Source organism: Uloborus diversus, unplaced genomic scaffold (assembly GCF_026930045.1).
Source record: "Uloborus diversus isolate 005 unplaced genomic scaffold, Udiv.v.3.1 scaffold_986, whole genome shotgun sequence".
Taxonomy (NCBI): domain Eukaryota; kingdom Metazoa; phylum Arthropoda; class Arachnida; order Araneae; family Uloboridae; genus Uloborus; species Uloborus diversus.
The window spans coordinates 30,833-52,461 of record NW_026559216.1 but is presented as its reverse complement, the minus strand read 5'-3'; the positions used below and the strand labels follow the sequence as shown (position 1 = coordinate 52,461).

The following is a 21,629-nucleotide window of genomic DNA, read 5'->3' as shown; positions in this document are numbered from 1 at the left end:
TAATGGTTTTTATTATTATTTATGCTGATTGAACACTTACTCATTATCCAATCAACCAGCAGATCACCAAAATTTTTGCGGAAATATTTCCGTAGCTGATGCATTTGGCAGTTTTTTTCAATGTCGCAGTTTTTGAATCCGAAGACTACGTCATAATGCTTCTCAGTTTTCACCATGTAAACGAAATATCGCCAATCGAAGAATCTTTAAAAAACTTTTTTTACTGTGTTAAATAATCCAGCAACTAAATTAGGCAAATCCATAAACAGCACAAAAACTTCCATTGATTTTTCCTTTTTGCACAATTTCAAACAATCGCCAAATTTTACTACTTATTTTGGAAACATTTCGGATGAAACTCTTTAGCGCCATTTTATGGTGACCAAAAGTATCTCAGCACCTGGCGATAATATCTTTGTAACGAAAATTAATAAATCGTTTTACAAAGTAAGGAAAGAAGGAGGGAGCATCATCGAAGGTATCCCAAAATGATTCCCGCAAATTCGGTAAAATCGCACCAAGAGCCCACATTGATTGAAATTTCCCAAAATAACTAAAGCAAGTATAAGGGGATTAAGAGCACGTCAATAGCAATACAGAGAATTTTAACTTAATTAATCTTTTTAAACATGAGAAGAATAATTTCATGTTTTGGAAATTTGTATATGCTTAAATATAGTGCTTTCGTTTCTAAATCAATACTATTTTGTTCTTTAAACTTATTGCTATTTTACTTTTATGGGTAAGGAAGAAACTCTACTTTTAATTATGTCAAAAAGATGTGTTTTAAATTCTTTCACTTAAACCAGAAAAAAAAAGCAAGTAACGATTTTTTCTCATAATTATTACTGATTCAGGCAACGCCGGGTATTTTTGCTAGTTTATATATAATTTTTTAAAAGATGACTCGAAACAAAATCAATTTTTTAAATAAAATTATAAATTTTAAGTCAAGTGTGACAGATCTATATGTTTTTTAATTTGAATAAATGCTCTTGTGGTGCATGTGGGGTGTTGGGTACAGGGACAACGTTTTATCAACAGAAATTTCGAGGTTTTTTTTTTCGATTTGGCCAACCATACAAGTATTGTTTTACACTTTCAGGTGCAAGTGGGCACGGGTTGCCATTGTGCAAATTATATGAGACGTTTTTTCACGATTGTTTTGACACAAGAGGAAAAATACAAGAGTCTATGCGACTTGAAAAATTGACTTTCATTTTTTGAGGGACAACCTATTGTGTATGCTTTTTACTTATTTTTTGGAAAGTAGCGAAGTAGCGACTTAATTTTAAAAGTAGTTTGTAGTTGCTACATTTTGAAAAAAGTAGTTGTAGTTGTAGTTAACTACATTTGTAACAAAGTAGTTGTAGTTCGCTACAAAAAAAATGTAGTTTTTCCAACCACTGTCTCTGTGACATTAAATTGGGTTTAGTATTTAATTGGCTTGAAACGTTGAAGATGTTTTCCGTCCACATTCAAAATATATTAGTGCATACTATTCCTATATTTAGAAGTAGATTCATTGACCGCAAAACCATTTAAAAATAAAGTCATTAAAACTCTATTGTTAAACATCGAATAGGCGGGGGGGGGGGGGGGGGACTCAATTTTCTGGTGCCTCCTCCAAAAGATTTTTCTGTATCCTGTCCGTTTTCAGCTTATACGAAACAGCATGGTAAATTAGCATGGTCCAAAACAGGCCTTTATATTATTTTTTATTTTATTGGTTTTACTCTCCCATTTGGTTTCACCTATGTAAAAAATAATGATTGTGAAGTTTGAGCTCATAATTTTAACATTTAGAGAGAGGTAGCTTAACAGCCTCGAAGTTCTGCGTTTTTCCATCTTATGCTACGAATGTAGGTAGAAATAAAACGGATGCTATTAAAGTTATGTAATTTCATTTCATGGCAAATACACAAAACTTTCCAATCTTTCAAAATCCAAACTTCTAAGATTGCAGATAAAACGTAATAAACTGGGGTTATAATAAGCGAGCTTGGGCCACAGGGGACATTTTTTTGCGTATGTTTTCCGAAGTGTTTCCAGAAATAAAATCATTAAACTCATACTTCCTACTGTAATAAAAAATATTTTTGATGATTTTTTAATCTCTTATGGCAGTGGTGATAAACCTTTTTCTACTTGAGACTGCACCTCATATTAAAATGGTTCTCGCCGTTCAGAACATAACTAAAATTTGAAAATGTTCAACATTTTTTTAAATAGCATGTGAAAACGAGGAAGAAAATAATGAAAATTAAAAACCAATAATTGGTGTAATCATTACTTGATGCATCTTTTTTTAATTGCATCAGTTTATCAGAAACCAATTCTGAGTATTTAGCTCAATTTTTGACGTTCTCATTAAACGTGCTTTTCGATTTCTTGAGTTTAAAGAAGACCACGGGCCACACGTATCAACTTCACACATCGTATTTGCCCCTCGAGCCGCAGGTTGGGTGCTACTGTTCTTATGGTATAACTTTTACACTGTTCCGAATCATTAGTATTCTTTTCGTGAAACATTTAGCGTAAACAAAAAATCTGAAAAGAAAACCTGAAACTTATTCAAAACTCTTGCTTTTAAAAACATACATAAATCAACTACTACGCACAAATTCGAAAAGAGAAAAAAAGGACATTGAAAAAAGAAAGGTAAGTAATGATTCAAGACTGCAATCTTTGATTAAAAAACTTCAGAAACAAATTTGATTTTCTTTTTCGAACGCTTTACTAATTCTAAAATTTATCCTATGAATTAAAACAGTATGTTCCAAGTCCGAAAAATACGTTCCCTGATAATTCGCATCGATAAAAGGCGGGAAGGGGGGGGGTAAGAATTCTGTCATTTCCATACAGCTGGACAAATATGGAAATTAATGCGGAAAACTTTTCATAATCATTCTTTTTCCGTTACTTTTATTTCGATTCACGTTTCTAAAAATGAATTTGTAATTTATCATACCAGTGTGTTTAATTAAATCAGGATAAATTTAATTGATTATTAAATTTACTGACTTCTGGTTAGAAAGTTAATGATGGTGCCGCAGCGGCCAATGAAGTTCTTAAACGTAATTTTCATAATCAACTTTTAAAATGTGAAGCAGAGGCTGAAATAGATCAAATGCTACAGAATATAGATTGCAAAAGATTAAAATAATACTGGAATATAACTGTTTTCAAAAGTAACAGTTTTGTTTTTATTCGAAAATATCATTTCAAGTCCAAGTCGTTTCTTTAAAATTGGAAGAGGGGTGGGGGGGCCTTGTTTTGGCACATTCCTCAAATTTTGAACAATTGTTTCATTTTGGTGAGTTCAGCCAGACTGCAAGAATTTCGCGCCCATTTGCCTGGTGCTGGTGGTAATGATGCAGTAATATTTGATGAATAAGAGCGGCAAATTCGAATCGCAACGTGATCCATAATTTGTTTTATAAATCCTGCGAATGCTTTTGATTTGCAGATTGATAATGCTGCATTTCGAAGGAAAACGAAATGTTAATAATCCTACTGCATATCCTTCTTGTGCATAAAAAGTAGCATGTGAAAGCATTTTAATAAATCAGATTTAGAAAACAAATAACGAATATAAAATTAACAAAATTTCGAGTTTCAGTGCGTAAGGAAAGGAAAGTTAGGCACAAAACACCGATTGTGTAGAAGATTTCGGTCAAAACTAAAATGAGCTAAAAGAATCAACGCAATAATTGTATGTGGTCATCCAAGACTATACACGGACCCTCTTCCCCGGCCAATAAATTTTGAGCGGTGACAGCATAGAGGGGAGGACGTCCCCCAAAACCTGTCAGCTGCTCCACGTAGAGGGGGAAGTAAAACGCTACAGCTTTCTCTCTCTCTCTTCCGAAAGCTAGAAATTTTCTGTCTGATGAGTCCTCTTAAGAAATCAGGAAGATAAATGTTGCCATAGATGGAAACGTTATAAAAGAACTAGTGAAGCAACTGTATTGTGTATTTAAAATTATATAAGAATAACGGTTTGATCACGCAGCATAAATCATCACCATCTGTAATTTTTTAAGTTACAAATATCATTACTGGATCTACTGTACAGTATATGTTCTTTGGTACAACTATATTGCAGTTGTTTTTCTTACTACATAATGTACTTACCGTAGTGGTTTATTTTAAGTCTTTTTTTCCCAATTGATCATTGATTTTGTACATCATAGTAGTTTTTTATGTTAAATAAAACGGTTTCTTTTTTAAATAAAATAAATAAAAAATTCAAATTTTTATTTAATAAACCGCAATGTATAGTTAAGAAGTGGTTTTTGACAGTTTGAGGTGGTGTTTACAGGTGTTATTAATTGTATGGGTATGTTTATAAAAATTTTTACACATACCATTTTCCACAACGCGAAATTTCAACTTATGCGAAGGGTCTTGGAACGCATCCCTCGCGTAAGTCGGGACTCGACTGTGTATATATATATATATATATATATATATATATATATATATATATATATATATATATATATATATATATATATATATATAAAACAGAAGCTTTGAGAATTCTTTTTATGCTGGTAATAAAAATATTGAACTTGCAAAAGATGAAACAGAAAAAAAGGTTTGACAAAAGCTTTTCAAATTAAATAAAAATAATTAATAATTGTATTAAATGTAAATAGATCTCATTGTTTAAATTTTGTTTAATTTTTTTTTTACGTAAGTAAAAGTTATTCTTTCAAGTAGAGACGTACCAAGTGCTCGGTAACTACTCGGTACTCGGCCAAATCTGATCAGATACTCGGCCAATACCGAGTAGTTGCAAAAAATTGAATATTGTCCAAGACAGATACTGAAATTTATAAAAAAAGAGCAAGCATTATATTCTGCAATCATTTACAATTAAAATTTATAAGTCAAATTTAAATTTTGAGAATAATGAAGTTTGTAATGCTTCAATGGAATAAATCTTTATTTTAATGTCCCCAAAGTTAATAAAACTTATTTATTAAAAATTATGCAAAAAAAGGTAAGTATAGAAAATATGGAATTTTTATATAAAAAATGGATTTTTGCTACAAACAACAATTAGTTATAAAAATATAAAAACACCTTTGCTTAAAAAATAAAAGAAAATAAAACAACATTAAAAGCACAGTGCAAGAACACTGCAGACACGTGTTTTGGCGTTCAAGGAATTCCTTTTTCAATGCACGAAATGGGAGCTCGTGGATTTAAAGGCATCCGACAACAGTCGGATGTTTTCGTCGAATGTCTTTACATTCTTTAGCTGACATGTTATGCACTGAAAAAGACGTTCCTTGTAACGGGGGGGGGGGGGGGGGGGGGTAGAAACATGTGGTCTGCAGTGTTCCTGCACATTTGTTTTATCTGCTTTTAAAAATTATTTATGTTTGGCAGACTAGAACTATAATTGATTGGTATACAGTGAAACCCCTCCTAACGGACACCCCTCAAAGGTGGACACCCCTCTTATGCGGACAATGTTTAATTCCCCAGTTCCAACGCAAATAACATTATTAAACCCCTGTCCCGTTGACAAAAAAAAGTCCTGTTAATGTTCTCATTAGAGGGATTTTACTGTAATTTGTTATAACTCCAACTTGATTAATCATAACTTTTATTTATTTATTTTTAATTTTAAAAATAATTTTTTTGTAAAATTTTTGACACAAACAAAATTTTTTAAATGATTCATAGTTAAATTTCTGCATTAATTTAGTTTTAAAAACTATTATATGGACAAGGAGGTCTATACTACTATTTTCGGATTTTTTCGTTGAATGTCTTTAAATTTTTTAGCTCACTTGTTATGCACTGAAAAAAATGTTCCTTGTAACTTGGGGGGGGGGGGGCAGAAACACTTGGGGGGGGGTCTGCAGTGTTCCTGCACATTTGTTTTATTTGCTTTTAAAAATTATTAATGTTTGGTGGACTAGAACTATAATACATTGGTATAATTTGTTTTAATTCCAACTTGATTAATCATACTTTTTATTTATTTATTTTTAATTTAAAAAATATTTTTTTTTGTAAATTTTTCACATAAACAAAATTTTTTAAATAATGCGTAGTTAAATTTCAGCAGGAATTTAGTTTTTAAAGCTATTATATGGACAAGGAGGTCTACACTACTATTCCAATAAGTTCAAAATTCATCACGTGTATCGGTGGTTCTTCTTAAAACATAATTGGTACTTGGTAACTCGGCCGAGTAGTGAAAGGCCGAGTACTCGGTAACTCGGTACTCGGCCGAGTAGTGAAAGGCCGAGTACTCAGTATTCGGCTACTCGGCCAAAGTGCTACTCGGTACGTCTCTACTTTCAAGGAACTCAGGAAACTCATTCCTCCCCTTGGGTACCCTGAAGTATAAAATTACTTTTTAATGTGCCAGTAATTATTTTTTTAGTGTTAAGTTAATGTTTTTTTCTTGTTATTATTTCCCTATTAAATTCTTTATGAAAATGTTCTAGCATGGCTTAACTAAATTTATGATACATTATGTACTTTTTTGCAGTTTGTATCATTTTTTTTTCTTTCTTAGAAATATGAGTAGAATACCAAAGATCGGGGCTGCTCCAGGAGAAGCAGGTAAAACTGAATTTTTAAAACCTGCAGCAAGGCAACCTGTACAAAATAAAGCATTTGGGATCAAAAGACAAGCTGAAACTAAGGTAATTATTGAATAGTCAAGCTTTTATTTACTATTTCAGCATTTCAATGAATAATAAAATCATTGCTTTTAATCCATACATTTAATAATATTGCTCATATGTGTTTAGGGTAACTAGCAGTGCTGTCAGGCACTGTTCTCAAATTTATTTAAAATTAAAAAGTTAAGAAAAGAAATAAACGGTATACAGCTCTGTGGAAATAGCTTTTACTATATCGCCATATTTCCTCTCCTCTCAATTTTTAATTGAAATATTATTAGCTGTTGTAGAATTAACATAAAGATATTAAGATCAACTTCAATTTTTGAGTGTTGCAATCAAGAAATTGTATGGGTCATTCTCCAGAAAATAATTTTTGAATGCAAATATTTTTCAATTTCAAAACCTTTCGTTCTCTTTTTCTTTTATTCTTAAATGAAAGTGTTTGTTACCTACTAAAAGCAACCATAAACAATGGCCCAGCTAAGTTTCAATTATTTTACTCATAAATAAAAAAAAAAGTAAACTGCCTTGTTTACAGAAATGAAAAAAAAAAAACTTTCAATGTTTAAAAATTGAGGTCAATTTAATATCACAGTAGTAATTTTGTTAATTGTGCAAACAATGAGCTATTTCAATGATTAGCAGGAATCTAATATTAAGCTCTCTTAATTAAAGTACAACTTAATTAGTAGTTATCCTTTTAGCTCAAATGTGTGTTAAAAAATACTATTTAGTAAATTTGAGAATATACTGGCAATTTATAATTTAGGTAGAATGCCTAAGATTGATGTATTTTCTCTCCATCACATTTATTTTCACCTCAGAATAATGGCATTGATAAGATCTGTCACGGAGATGAGGAATTCTCCATTAATATAGGCCTAATGGATACAGTGGCGGCTCGTCACTGTGGGCCGGGTCCACCCGACAAAATAGTGCATAATTAGATTATTTAAAAATGTCTTTTGTGTTTCAGTCTTAAATAAAATCAGGGCATGAAACTGATTTTAAATTTCTAGCACTCTGCTAATTGCTAATATAAGAAAAAAAGTGTTCCTTTTCTATCAAATAGCGACAGCGCTTTAAGAATAATTCTTTAGGCCATTTTAACGGCGGCTCACAACTTAACCAACTGCGGGCATTAAATCAAAACGAAAGCGGCAAGTGACATCACCCCGAACGATGTGTATGGTCCATGGGCTGGCTCCCTTCCTGCCCCCTCGAAAAATATCTTCATCCAATACCAATAGTAGAAGCAATGGGAGAAATGTGTCTCATCTCATGTCGCTTATACCAAGTTTCAGTGAGGCGATGGGCAGAATTTTCGGAGCCTACTCCCCGGGGAAAGGAAAGTTCTCTCATCGCTTTGTCTTTCTCTCTCTCTCTCTCTCTCTTGATTTAATCCATTTTTTTTTCCTTTTCTTTAATCTTAAACAGCTGTTAGTATGAGGTACTGGGGTTTACAATATTTTGGGTTCCCACTCATTTCATTGCATGAGATGTCCATTTCAATTTGTTTATTTTTCTTCATGGAACTTAGAGCGCATTCTCGAAATTTCTGAATAGACATTTTATTTTCGAAAAGGCGTTTGCCATTTTTTAAGTTTCAGTTTGAATTTAGGTTCAGTTGGTAGGTTTTCAGTGTCGTGCTAATATAATAAGACTTCAAATTTTTTGAACTAAAAGCTGCACCTAAAATAATCTTCATTGGGTGAGATTTTTTTCAATTTTCTTATAAGCTATGATATTTGGTTAAAATAATAGGTCTTAATCGTGTTGGCCTTATTATCATGCCTTTTCTACGCTAGCGTATTCTAACGCTTAGCAAACCTAAATTATTACACAATGAAAATTAAAAGTAATTTAAATTTCTCATAAAAAGAATATATTGGTAATTAAGTAAACTGTTTCTAGAAAAATTAGTTACCAGTTTCGTAATTTGATATATATGAGGCAGTGAGAAGCAAAGGGATGTAAGTGGCAAAATTAAAAATTTGGAGATAACCTGTACAAAGGGTAGGTGAACCTCTCCTCTGTCTTAGGGCAAGAGATAGCACTAGTAGCCCTGGTTGGTGCTGCTCTACAGCATGATTTAGAAAGAAAAATCTATGAAAGCCTACGTAGGAAGTTATCTTTAAACATCCCTTTGCTTCTCCACTACCTCATATAATAATGAAACATGTTGAAGTGAAAGTTAATGCTGCTGCATGATCCCAGTCACAATCTAATTTTTGCTATTCTGTATAGAAAAAAGGAGGGGGGGGGGGGGTTAATTGGTCTTTATTGCCTTATTATTTGGCAGCCCACCTTAGTTCTCTTCATTTTATCTGTTTTCCTTTTTCTTGTGAAAACTTTATACAATCGTCAGAGGTAACCTGACCTTTTGGGATGGGAGGAGAGTGGTTGAGTTCTCAATTCACAAAATGAAACTCCGAACTTTACTGAATGATATAAATAAAGCATGCACACATACTAAAACATAATTAGAAGATAAACTAGGCCTGAAAAGCTATATGAACTCCAAATTTGCCAAATAAAGAAACTTTTGGGAGGCCAGAATGACCTCCGTCAGGGCGCCCCTGATAACAGTGGGCCCACCCACCAAATTAAACGACGAGCCGCCACTGAATGGATACATTTTTCTGGGAATTTTTTTTTTCTTTGTTGATGCAATGAAGAAGCATATTTTCATATGTTTAGCACATGCTAAACATATGAAAATATGTTCACTGTCTTGTTTTTTTACATTAATTTACATTGCTGAAATTCAAGTTCACAGAAGTGAGAAATCACAGTAACCACACTTAGGTTTTTAAAACAAAATCTATCTTGTTTTTTGACAAAAATCTCGTAACTTCTTTATAGCTGAAAACGAACAAGGGGTCTCCCTTGTATCATGGAAAATAAAATTTACTGTCATTACTACCATGTGTTGATGAGGAATGGCATTTTATTTAGGTAATGGAGTTGGGAATTTATTGTGTGACATGATTCCTTATCCTACTAAAACGAACTAAAACACAATATTAAAAAATTAAATATACGTAAGCAATTAGTATTTAAGAGCCATTATTTTGAAATTCAGACAAAAAACGGAAATTTTGGCAGTGACCATTTTTGATTTTCCTAATTTTTTTATATGTCAAAGTATGTCATAAGAAGTGAACATTCCGAAATTTTTAGCCTTCCAAAAATTTTCTTTCGCTCGTTAAAAATTCCCAAAGTTTGAGGTTTTGCAGCACTTTTTTTGAAACATTCTATAAGTCGCATTTCAGTGCGCTATAGCTCTTTACAGAAACACCACCTCACAGTTATGTTTAGATTTATTGGTTGTACTGTATCTAGTGATGATGACTTCATAGTTATTTTGGTTGGGGAGTGTTGCTTTCTTCAGATAAGGGGTCGCAAAGTATGGATTTTATCCGTTTTCGCACAAGTTTAACCTGAGTTATTTCCCACCAAAAAGCCACCCCCCGGAAAAAATGTGACATATACTGAAAGTTTATACTATGAAGAGAGTAAATAGCACAAAATTTGTTTGAGGTTTAATTTTTTTTAGGAGAAAAATGTCCTGATATTTTTCAAATTTTCAAAAATTGTGCTTTTTTGATCGCAATTAACTCAAAACAGCATCACTAGGAAAAAAAAAACCTTTTATATACTATGGTACCTGGCTATGTGTAAAACATCATGAAAAAGAAAACAGCATGGGATCTCTTCTTGTTTTCTAGAAAATATTTTTTTTTTTGTAGCTCATTTTATGCGTTTTCTCGTGCGTAAAACGTGTGTCCAGTATGCAGATTAGATCTGCTAAAATTTAAAGGACGTAATAAGTATGTATATATGTATGTATAAAGAAAGAGAAAAAGACTAGCACTACTTTATTTTTCTGATTTTTACAAATTGATGGTATTTCAATTGCAGGTAAATCAGAAAACGATAAATCGATATCATAAGCAAACAGAATTTCAAATATTAAACAAATTATAAATAATTAATGATGATAAAAAGGAAAATTGCAAACAGCTATTAAATAGGAAAAGATAAAGTATGAATCCAGAGCTCATCAGCTGTGGAGGATTCATTAATTATGGTCAAAAGACCAAAAATTTAACTATGAACTAAAAGAGAATGTTATTATCATTAATTATTTATAATTTGTTTAATATTTGAAATTCTGTTTGCTTAATTTTATATTTACTTGGCTTTTTAGTTTTTCTGTGTTGCGCATCTATGGGCTTTTGGTGTGGTCTTTTCAATATTTTACACTTTTATTATATATATTGTTTTATCGTATCAATAACAAAAAAATTCTTTCTTATTTATTTATTTATGTCCATAGCAATGGAAGAAATTTCATGAACTATATCTGCTTCACTTTCCTCTAAATGTCTATTTTTTATGTTATCTTCAAATACCTGTAAAAGGCTGTGGGTTCTTGATAAATCAGTATTACTTGCTTTTTTTTTGCTTTGTATATCGGCTAAAAGCAGCTTGGATTTGACTTTTTGTCAGATGTTGTTCGGTTGGAATATTTTTTTGTCTTCAGTCATCTCTGTTCTCATTGCATGTTCTACTTGGTCGGGCGTCTGATTTCTCCCGGTTTTCTCACCATAAAGGAACTTTTCTTAAAGAAACTCTCTTTGTTTCATTGAAAATCGTGTACTTTTACAAGTTGGGAGAGCCCACCCCTCACATGAGATTGACAAAATGTTTTCTTCTTTGTTTTCTCCTTGTTGACTGGTAGATGCCTGACTAAGACCACAAGAAAGAGAACTCTAAACAGGTATTTGAAGATGACATAGAAAATAGACATTTAGAGGAAAGTAAAGCAGATATTATTCATGAAATTTCTTCCACTGTTATGGACATAAATATATATATATATATATGAATGATATCGATTTATCGTTTTCTGATTTACCTGCAATTAAAATACCATCAATTTGTAAAAATCAGAAAAATAAAGTATTGCTAGTCTTTTTCTCTTTTTCTATTCACACATATTTACATTCCTACTACATAATTTAAGTTTTAGCAGATCTAATCTGCATACTAGACACACGTTTTACGCACAAGAAAACGCATAAAATGAGCTACAAAAAAATTATTTTCTAGAAAACAAGAAGAGATCCCATGCTGTTTTCTTTTTCATGATGTTTTACATATAGCCAGGTACCATAATATATAAAAGTGTTTTTTTCCTAGTGATGCTGTTTTGAGTTAATTGCGATCAAAAAAGCACAATTTTTGAAAATTTGAAAAATATCAGGGCATTTTTCTCCTAAAAAAAATTAAACCTCAAACAAATTTTGTGCTATTTACGCTCTTCATAGTATAAACTTTCAGTATATGTTAAATTTTTTTCGGGGGATGGTTTTTGGGAGGAAATAACGCAGGTTAAACTTGCGCGGGAAAACGGATAAAATCCATACTTTGCGACCCCTTATCTGAAAAAAGCAACAAAATCCCCAACCAAAATAACTATGAAGTCATCATTACTAGATACAGTACAACCAATAAATATAAACATAACCGTGGGCTGGAGTTTCTGTAAAGAGCTAAAGCGCACTGAAATGCGACTTTTAGAATTTTTCTAAAAAACGCTGCAAAACAGACGTGGCTCCAAGGGAGGGGCAGGGGGGGGGGCAATTGCCCCCCTGTCGGAAACGTCTTGCCCCCCCGTCGGGGAAAATTTAGTATTTCGTCGGGGAATCTGTTTGCTTTGGCGTTTATCGTAAATGATAAAAATTTTCTCATATATGAACTCGAAAAAAAAATTAGTAGAAAAAGTAGAAGTATCTTATATATGAATATATATATATAAAGGAAACAAAAAACCAATCCCTTTTGAGGCAAGGTTAGCCCGAGTCCGTATAACGTCGTCCAGATGGTGACAAAATATAGCTATTGCTTCGGGGGAAATGGTGTGTTTTTGATCCTTGAAATTTCTGTTTGTCGATGCAGGGTGTCGATGAGCTGGTTTTGACCTCAGGGTGTCCACTTACACTAAAAGAGTACCATCCCCTCCCCGTCCCTGCAGAATGCAGTGGGGATCACCGGTCAGACCTAAGGCGTCGTCATCGGGTTACGAGACAAATACGTACCGAATGACAATAGCCAGGACGAGAGGGGAGGGGAGGGGGTTGTCATCGGAGAAAAAACATGCTTCGGAGATTTTTGCTTTTCTATTACATTCGCTAAACAGCTCTTCATCAGCATGTCAAGTGTGCAGACGCAGACGCACTCATTTTGATTTGTTTTAAAGTACTTTATTTTCACTCAGAAGTTACAAGTAAGTTCTTACTATAGTTATTTACAACTTTTCTGATTATTGTTGGATAATTCTGCATCAAAACATATCGATGAGTAAACTATCCTTTTACCTCATACAAGGAAGTGTACTAAAGTAGATTTAATTTTTTAGTGTAATGATGTCTTGTCGGAAAATGCTAAATGCAGGAAAAAAATTCTTTAGACTAATATAATAAAAGCAAATAGATGTTTAACATTTTAAATACATTTTTCTCAAAAACTTATATTGATCTTGTTTGTAGGCTACATAATAGTTTTGTGTCTGGGGGAGGGGCGAACCTTTTGGAAAAGGCAAAATTAAATAAATAAATAAATCATGTGTTAAAAGCAATTGAAAACATACATTTTGCTTCCAAATTTATTTTTTTTCAGATATTATCATGTAGTCGAAACTCATGTTTCTAACTTAAAGTAAAAGCTGCGCTTAGCCCAGACCGCTGTAATCATTTGATCGGACCAAGTCCAATTCAAAAGTCAACATTGCTCCTTCGAGATCGATCAAACCAACTTACAGACTGATACCAGACTCAATCTTGCTTAATTTTTTTTTTTTGCGAGTTATATTCTATTTTTTTTTAATACGCTTTTTTTCAAGAACTAAAATAGTGTAAAAAAGCAGTGCTCTGCAGTCAGAGTCGGACAGATTTTGGAGACAAAGAGTCTGAGTCGGCATTTGTAGGTTAAAAATTCCAAGAGTCGGAGTCATTTTCCCTCAATGCCTGTAACACTGCCAGTGATTACGGGGTCGGAGTGAGAGTTGGAGTCGAACTGATTTTAAGGTAAAGGAGTCGGAGTTGAATTGTTTGTCGGTGAGTTGGAGGGGTGATTAAAAACTAATTGTATCGAAAGCCAATGTGAGCAAGAAGCAATGAGTTGTCTTTTCGTTTCCCGCGCTGTTTCTCTCTGTCGACTGCTGTCATTAGTTTTTCGAATCAAAAACAATTTTTACTGTGTATTACCTTAATTTTTGATATAATTTATAACTTAAAAAAAGTTTTGTTTGCCTATTTCTGTCCTGATATTTTTGTAGTTCCAACTACATCTTATAAGGCATCAAAATGCAGAATTTTATATCTATTTTTCAAAATTTCCTCCGGGGAAGAAATCCCCGGGCTCCCTACAATTGGGAATATTTTGTACTCCACTTAAAAGGGAGTCATGTGTCACTTTCTTGATAACATTTCCCCTCTTAAGGTCAATCCAACACAAGACATCAAGAAAAACACATTAAAACACGATCAACAAAAATTAAAGTATTGCTGTATGTATCAGATGAAAGAGACAGGCATAGTAAAGGAGAAAAAAAATTTAAAAAATGCCTCTCTCTCTCTCTTACACCACCGAGAGAAACATTGTTAAAACTACAAAAGGGGCCCCATACCTAAAATAGCTTAGGGCCCCGTTAAGTCTAAATCCGGCCCTGAGCTGGAGTCGGCCATTTTCCCTCCGACTCCGCAGATCTGCAAAAATGGTCCATGTAGATAAATTTTGAGGTAAGACTTTGAATTGACTTTTTCCTCCCTTAGTCTGGAAAGTGAATTAAAACTTAAAATTTGAAAGTATGACAGATTTCAACTGGCATGTTCAATAAAAAGTTTGAAACTAATGGTTATGCATTTTCGAATTATGAATGCTTCAAAAAATTTGAAAAATAAAAAAGTTAGGTATATAGTTGATTTTAAAAAAAAGAAAAACCTTACACAAGAGAAACTTGTGCAATTAATGTTAATTACTTTGATACTTAATAGGTTTGTTTACGGCGTAATATCGTCGGCATTATGCTGAACTACCGAATGTGAAAATTGGCTCTTTTCAGGAGAGCCGAAACAATATTTTTGTCCACCAGACGCTTTAGTTATTTTCAATGTTTTGATTTTTATAAATAACATTAAGTGTAAATCTTATTGTTTGAAGTACAGAAAACTCCCAATTATCCACGAGCGGATTATCCGCGAAAGTCTCGGAAAAAGAAAAAAAACATAGTTAACTCAATCCTTGTGGAGAAAAATTTTTTCTTCAAAAACACGGATCTGAAATCAATTCGTCCCAGATTTTTTTTCCCCTTTCCCACGACAAGTGCTCCTTCTCAAAAAACGTGAAAGTCGAAGCATTGTCATCGACTTCTCTTTGACACGTGCCTCAAGGGAAAGCGTTCAGCTGATTTCCGTAAAACACATGTGTTTACTGAAGATCCCTAGTTTATCCCCTAAAAGGAGCGTACGACATTATCCTTATCATCTGTTCCGATTGAGAAAGGTTAGGAAAACGCCTACAGGTCTTCTGGGAATTCTCTGATGGGGTGGTCTTTTTTATTGTGGTCACTGTTTTCACTTCTGGGCTGTTGAATGTTTTAGGTTGACGGAAAGTCAACCTCATGATTTAAATTTTAGTTTATTCTAGTTCTGTAGAGCTTGAAATACAAATATATTTTAATGCCTCATCTCTTTTAAACGTTTCCACGTTTTATTTACAATACAATCATTCTCAAGCAAAAGATAATTTCTGTCTGCTTTACCTCTCGTTTTAAACCTTCTTCGCATTATCCGCGGTACCTGAGTCACTCAATTCCGCGGATAATCGGGAGTGTACTGTAGTAATAGTCCTTTTTGAGTACTATGGCAAACCATTGAATTTGAAAAACGAGATTCGCGATTTTTCACCTTCGTTTGTTACCGAGTTTAGCATGGTGCTTACCATATTATCAAGTTTCGTTTTTTGTTTTTCTTTTGGATTACACAAGACACACACACACATTACTTTCGTTTTGTACATTCAAAAACGTAGAACCAACGGTGAGGAGTTGAAGTCGGACTGATTTTGAGGTAACGAAGTCGGAGTCAGGAGTCGAAGGTTTTAAAATTCAACAGTCGAAGTCGATCTTTTTCCCTTTTTTTGCAACTCTGCCAGTTCTTGTGGAATCAGAGTCGAAGGCTCTAATTTTCCCCCAAGTCGGAGTCGGTCATTTTTCTTCCGACTCCGCAGTCCTGCTTAGAACTACTGGTGTGACTATTCATTTCAATAATTTAAATCTCGCTCACTACATTTTAACTTTTATTTTCTGTTTTAAACATGCTTCGGCGGCCCACACATTTTCCTCCAAATAACTGTGATTTGTACGATGATATTTTTAAAAATCTAGGAATGAAATATGTTCGCGGCCCCTATGAAACATGATCATGATTATTTATTTGATTAGCCCGGCTGCCCGCCAGCTCCATCCACCACCAGCTAGGCCTAATCGATGTAGACCTTTTATTCCCATAGAAATTAATTAAAAACCGTAAAAATGTGCACCTTTTCTAAATTTTTTAGCGCAAAATTTTTATCCGTTTCCAGTTTCTATTTGTTATCAACTAAAATACTTGTAAATGGTTTTAGCAAGCTACGCTCTTCAAAAGATTTTCAATTTTTTCTCTTAATTCTGCTTTTGCGCTAGCAAAAATTAGTAGTTGTGATCGATTTCCCGTTCCCATTCTTTCCCAAGCTATCCCGGAAAGCTAATATAATGAAAGAAAATATAAATAAATTTTATTTTATACGTGTTCTGACTCGCGAGGTGCATCTTAATATAAAGCTAGGCATCGGGCTCAAGTTTCTTTTGAATTTTTTAACTAAATATTAGTTACTCTTCTTCTATTTACTTAAGATGTGTGTTTCTCTGCTCCTCAATACCATATTTTGAGCTAGTGGATGAGCAATGCTATGACCTTGAGCCCTGGAGTTTCCACCACGTAAATTTGTGTGTTTATTAGGTTTGATTACGGAAGGAGGGGGGGGGGGCGAGGAGCCCTCAGTATCTTAATCGGTCACTAACCCCGTTACCAAACATGATCTACAATTGCATTTTCGATACTTTAATTTTGAAACTTTTTCGGGGATTCACCTTGACTCTCACTCCCTATAAAATACCATTACAGATCGAGTAAAATTTCGTTTATTGGACTTCAATTTCTTAAAATTCTTTGGGGGTGAGCACCCAAACCCTTCTCTCCTTGACATTACCGAAGATCATCTAAAATGCGTTTTCAGAGCTACAATTTCGAAAATTTTCCGGGGGAGAACCCCCGAACCCCCCTAATTTCTACACCCACTACTAAATTCCTGTTAAGTTTCTTTCTCTGCAAAAAACTCTGAGCACACATTTATAATGATTTTACATCATATTCAGATTTTTCGTCAAATTTTGATTTTCAGACAGTTCTAGTTTATTCATCTCGCGATGACCCTGTTCACAAAAACCTAGTTTCATGTTTTTCATTTTAAATTTGATTTTTCCCCTACATATTTCATTTTATCTATTTTTAAATTTTTATTTTTTGCTTTTGATTTTTATGGGGAATTCGTGTTCTTACACGCAAAGAATGATTAGCTTCTTTATCACCTGAATTAGGGGGGGGGGTGTAATCTTGCAAACTAAAATTTGGCTATGCCCCCCTGTCGGGCAAGCTTGCCACCCTGTCGGAGATTTCCTAGCGCCACCACTGCTGCAAAACCTCAAACTTTGGAAATTTTTAACGAGCGAAAAATTTTTTTTCTAAGGCTAAAAATTTCAGAATGTTCACTTCTCATGACCTACTTTGACATATAAAAAAATTAGAAAAATCAAAAATGCTCACTGCCACACTTTGTCTGAACTTCAAAATAATGACTCTTAAAACACTTGTGAAAGGAGTAATTAATAAAATACAGTCAATTCGGAGTAACTCGAATCTAAAGAGACCGACAAAAAACTTCGACTTATCGGAAGTTCGACTTACCGCTAGTTTTTGTTTTTGACATTTTAAAAGAAAAACCATTGAATATTTTTATTAATATGTACATGTAGCAGACAAAATTACAGAATTGAAAAGATTTAAGCACAATATGCACAGTTTAATCAAAAATATTGAGAGAAAAAAATCAAAACCATGATTTTGATTTCGATACTGCTGGAACCACTTGAGTAGAGCTGATTCTACTTCAGGAAAGGTGCACATCTTCATTCGTTTCAGATTCGGATTCATTGATTTTACCGCATTAAAAGTTTCTCTTTTTCTTTTAATATCATTGACAGAGTTCTTGCTTAGACATCTTTTATAGTGAAGAAAACTCACTCTGTCTCTCAGGAGCTTATCAGCAAATAATCAAACTAAAAAATGAAGGGGGATGAATCTTGACTTAGGTCAGCCTTTGAATAAAGGTACAATCAGTTGACTTGACAGCTTAAAAGCAAATTCGTTGTCCAGCAACATATCTAAGTGTAAACAGTACAGTTCAAAAAAACAAAACAAGCTTACTCATTTCCACACATGTAACTCCTTTATTGCACACTAGCCGCCTGCGGCGACCAGTTGTTTCGCCTTCTTACGCCATTCGCCTTTCTATGCAAGCAGCCACGTATGGCGGCTGTTTGGCTAATTTGTCATTTACCTTTTTACTTCAAGTTTGACGCCCTCGGCGGCTGATTAAATAAATTTGGCAGCAGTATTAATCAATCCATATCTATCTTTTTTTGTGCCATTCACATTTTTATGCCGAGATTGCCGCCTTCGGCGACTATCTACCTTTACGATCTCTCTCTAAATTTTCTTATCCATCTCTATTTATTTTAATCTCCCCGCTCATTTCCTAATTAAAACAAAGATCACTCAAAAAAACTCATTTTTTTATTTTAAGTAAAACAAAAAAAAAAAAATCTCCATAATTCCCCGTAGTGTGCAAAAAGTATAGCGTTTGCCAAAGAAAAAAAATCTCGCTGTTTTAATTGAATTAAATGCGCACAACTATGAAATGTAAAGTAATATAGATACAGTAAAAAATGCAAATTAAAGTTTTTTTCAAAATTTGATAAAAAGTACAAAAATTGCTCTATTTTTAAAATGTTTTCATTCATCATATTTAAAATTAAATTTCCTACACTACAGTACAAAAAATGCTTGTGTGGTACGATTGGTTTGGGGTCTGTGAGGTAAAAAGTACTAAAAAGTGCAAAAAAAACACATAAAACATTAACTAACTTTTTTCTAATTAAAATATCAAAAATCGAAGCCCGAGGTGCACAACTTCGACAAAAACTGCACCTGTATACCAAATTTCATCTTTCTAGGATTTACCGTTTTCCCAGGAAGCGCGCCACACACACACACAAACATCTTATTTTATTATATGTATAGATTGGCTCAACAGGTGTTCTTTTTACTTTAGATTTTTTTTAGATTATTATTATTAGACTTTTTTTGTGGGCAGGAATTGCAAGTGAAGGAGAATTAATTTTTCTCTCATAGTCACTCATTTCTATCTTTTTTTTGTTCTTTCGAAATAAATTTCAAGTCATCTTTGAAAAAAACTTTGAGTTGAAGGAAGTTAACTTCGAGATATTGAGAATAATTAGCATGGAATTAAAGACAAAGGTTATTGCGAATTAACTGTATATACTTTTAATTAAACAAGTTATTAAGCAATATGAACAATATAGTTTTGACTGTAAAAGGGGTGTGGCAGAAAAATTACACTCTTTGAAAAATGACAGATATACTTAGTTTATTTCATACTTTTTAATGCAAACAAGCTTATAGAAGTACAGTAGACTCCCGCTATAAGACAAAATGGCTATAACGCGAATTTTTCACAAGTAACAAATTTTAGAGCTAACGTGAATTTTTCGTCCTCAACACGAATTTTTTTGGAAGTACATAGACTTAGTTATTGATTACTAAATATTGATTTTGTGAGTGTTATTACATCCCTTTAAGCATCACTGACAGCGAAAGTTCCCACACCAAATTAGTCTATGCATGGCGTTGTTAGTGCATCAAATAACCACTCAGAAGATTTCATTTATTTAGTTTTTTCATTCTAAATATTAAAGTTGATAAATATAATGGCACCCTAGTGGCACCTTCATCTAAAGAGTTTGTGAAGATGGGAAAAAAATAAAGTTTCTGACTAAATAAACAAGGCTAAGATTCTCGATAAGCTTGACAAACATCAACGGTAGAGCGATAATAAATATGAGTGAATCTTCCATACATACAATTAAAAGTCCAAACAAAAAGATATCCGTAAAAGTTTAGAACTTAGTCAGGGGTCTGGCCAAAGGAAATTTGGGTCCGTTAACGGACCCTTCACAAAAATCCGATCAACCAAAACGGACCTTTCACAAAATCCCGACCAACCAAAACGGACCCTTCACAAAATTCTGATAAACAAAACCGGATCTTTCACAAATTGTTTTTTGGAAGAGCAAATCTCAAATCAAAATAACGAGATAATGTTTGGAACCTTTTTTAAAGTTAAATTAGAGGGATCAACTTATACAAAATCTGCTAATTTTTCAAAAGAAAAAAAAATCGGCACTCTTGTGATGCTCCTGCAAGCGATAAATAACAACTAAGACCAAATAAATATAATGCTTGCTGGTTTCTTTGAAAGAAATTAACAGCTGAAAGTGAGTTTGGTTTCTAATTTTGCTTGTTTGTTTTATGCAGCGGTATTGTAAACTTCTCTGAAAAAACGTCAACCTTCAGTCAGTCCAGTCGTGTAAGCACTTTTCTCCCCCCGCTCATGATTTAATAAACAATATACAGCAAAATGAACTTAGAACTGCAAAGGATAGTAGGGATGGGGGGAAAATGTGATCGCTTCAGATAGGGTTACCATTTTTAAACTTAGCGTCTGGTGGGAGCGATGTTTAACTGTTTATCGCCACTTAGCGTCTGGTGGGGCGATGTTTAATTGTTATTTTGGTAGAATGTTATATGGGTTTGATTTTTCGATGCTAAAAAGGATAATTAATTTTAAATAAACTCTTTTATTTCCCATTTTTATCTTTATATGTCTACATTTTGAAAAGCGCAATCTTTTTACACTCGATATGAGAATCATATTTTATTCTTTTTTCAAGCTAACTTCGCCTTATTAGGATGCAAATAAATGAAGTCTCTTTATTTTTATAACAACGCTTATTTTAAGTTTTTAAAGTGGAATTCCATTTTCTTTTATAAGTCAAAAGTTTAAATGCTGAATCAAAGGTTCATTTTTTATTTTATTTATTTATTTATTTATTTTTCTTTTTTCTTATTCAATTGTGTCCAGACATTAATGATATGTTTATCATAGGACTCTAAAATGCAATTCTAAAATAATTTTGTCAAAAATATTTATTTTACGAGCTGTTTTTATACTTTTGATGTTTTCACTTGAAGATTGCAATCTCTTTGCATCCGCTATGGGAATCTGATTTTTCGAATTTTCGATGTTTAGTACACTTTGTTAAGAGGTAAACAAATAAAATATTTTTTTATTTTTGTAAAAATCACAGAGTTTATAAGTTTTAAACTAAATTCTGTGCTCTTTAACAATGTCTTGGTTCAAAAAGTTAAATGCTAAACCTCTGCATGAATTTCTTTGTTACAATTATTTTAAATACTATACATATAACATTTCTTGAAAAATGTAACATAATGTAGAATAGTAAATAAATATTGATACTTGAGAGGTGCCAATCTCCCAGAGAGCGATGCTGCCCTCCCATACCCCAATACTCGAAAAACACGCAAAAATGATCTTCTCAACAGAAAAGAGGGAAAACACTCAACTTTAAGTGTCAATGATGCAGTTTGCGCCATCTCAGAATTCAAAAATTTCGTTTTTTTTTTAATTATTTTTTTATTAATT

General features: G+C 33.1%; 1 protein-coding gene across 1 annotated transcript in view; it reads left to right on the top strand.

Moving 5' to 3' along the window:
* LOC129234083 (kinesin-like protein KIFC1) overlaps positions 1-21,629 on the top strand; it is a gene marked incomplete at its 3' end in the record, with an annotated part of 48,318 nt that overhangs the window by 9,072 nt on the left and 17,617 nt on the right. Inside the window, exon 2 of the mRNA XM_054867974.1 lies at positions 6,548-6,677. Within this exon, the coding sequence (XP_054723949.1) occupies positions 6,552-6,677 (126 nt within the window). The remainder of the gene's footprint in view (positions 1-6,547; positions 6,678-21,629) is intronic.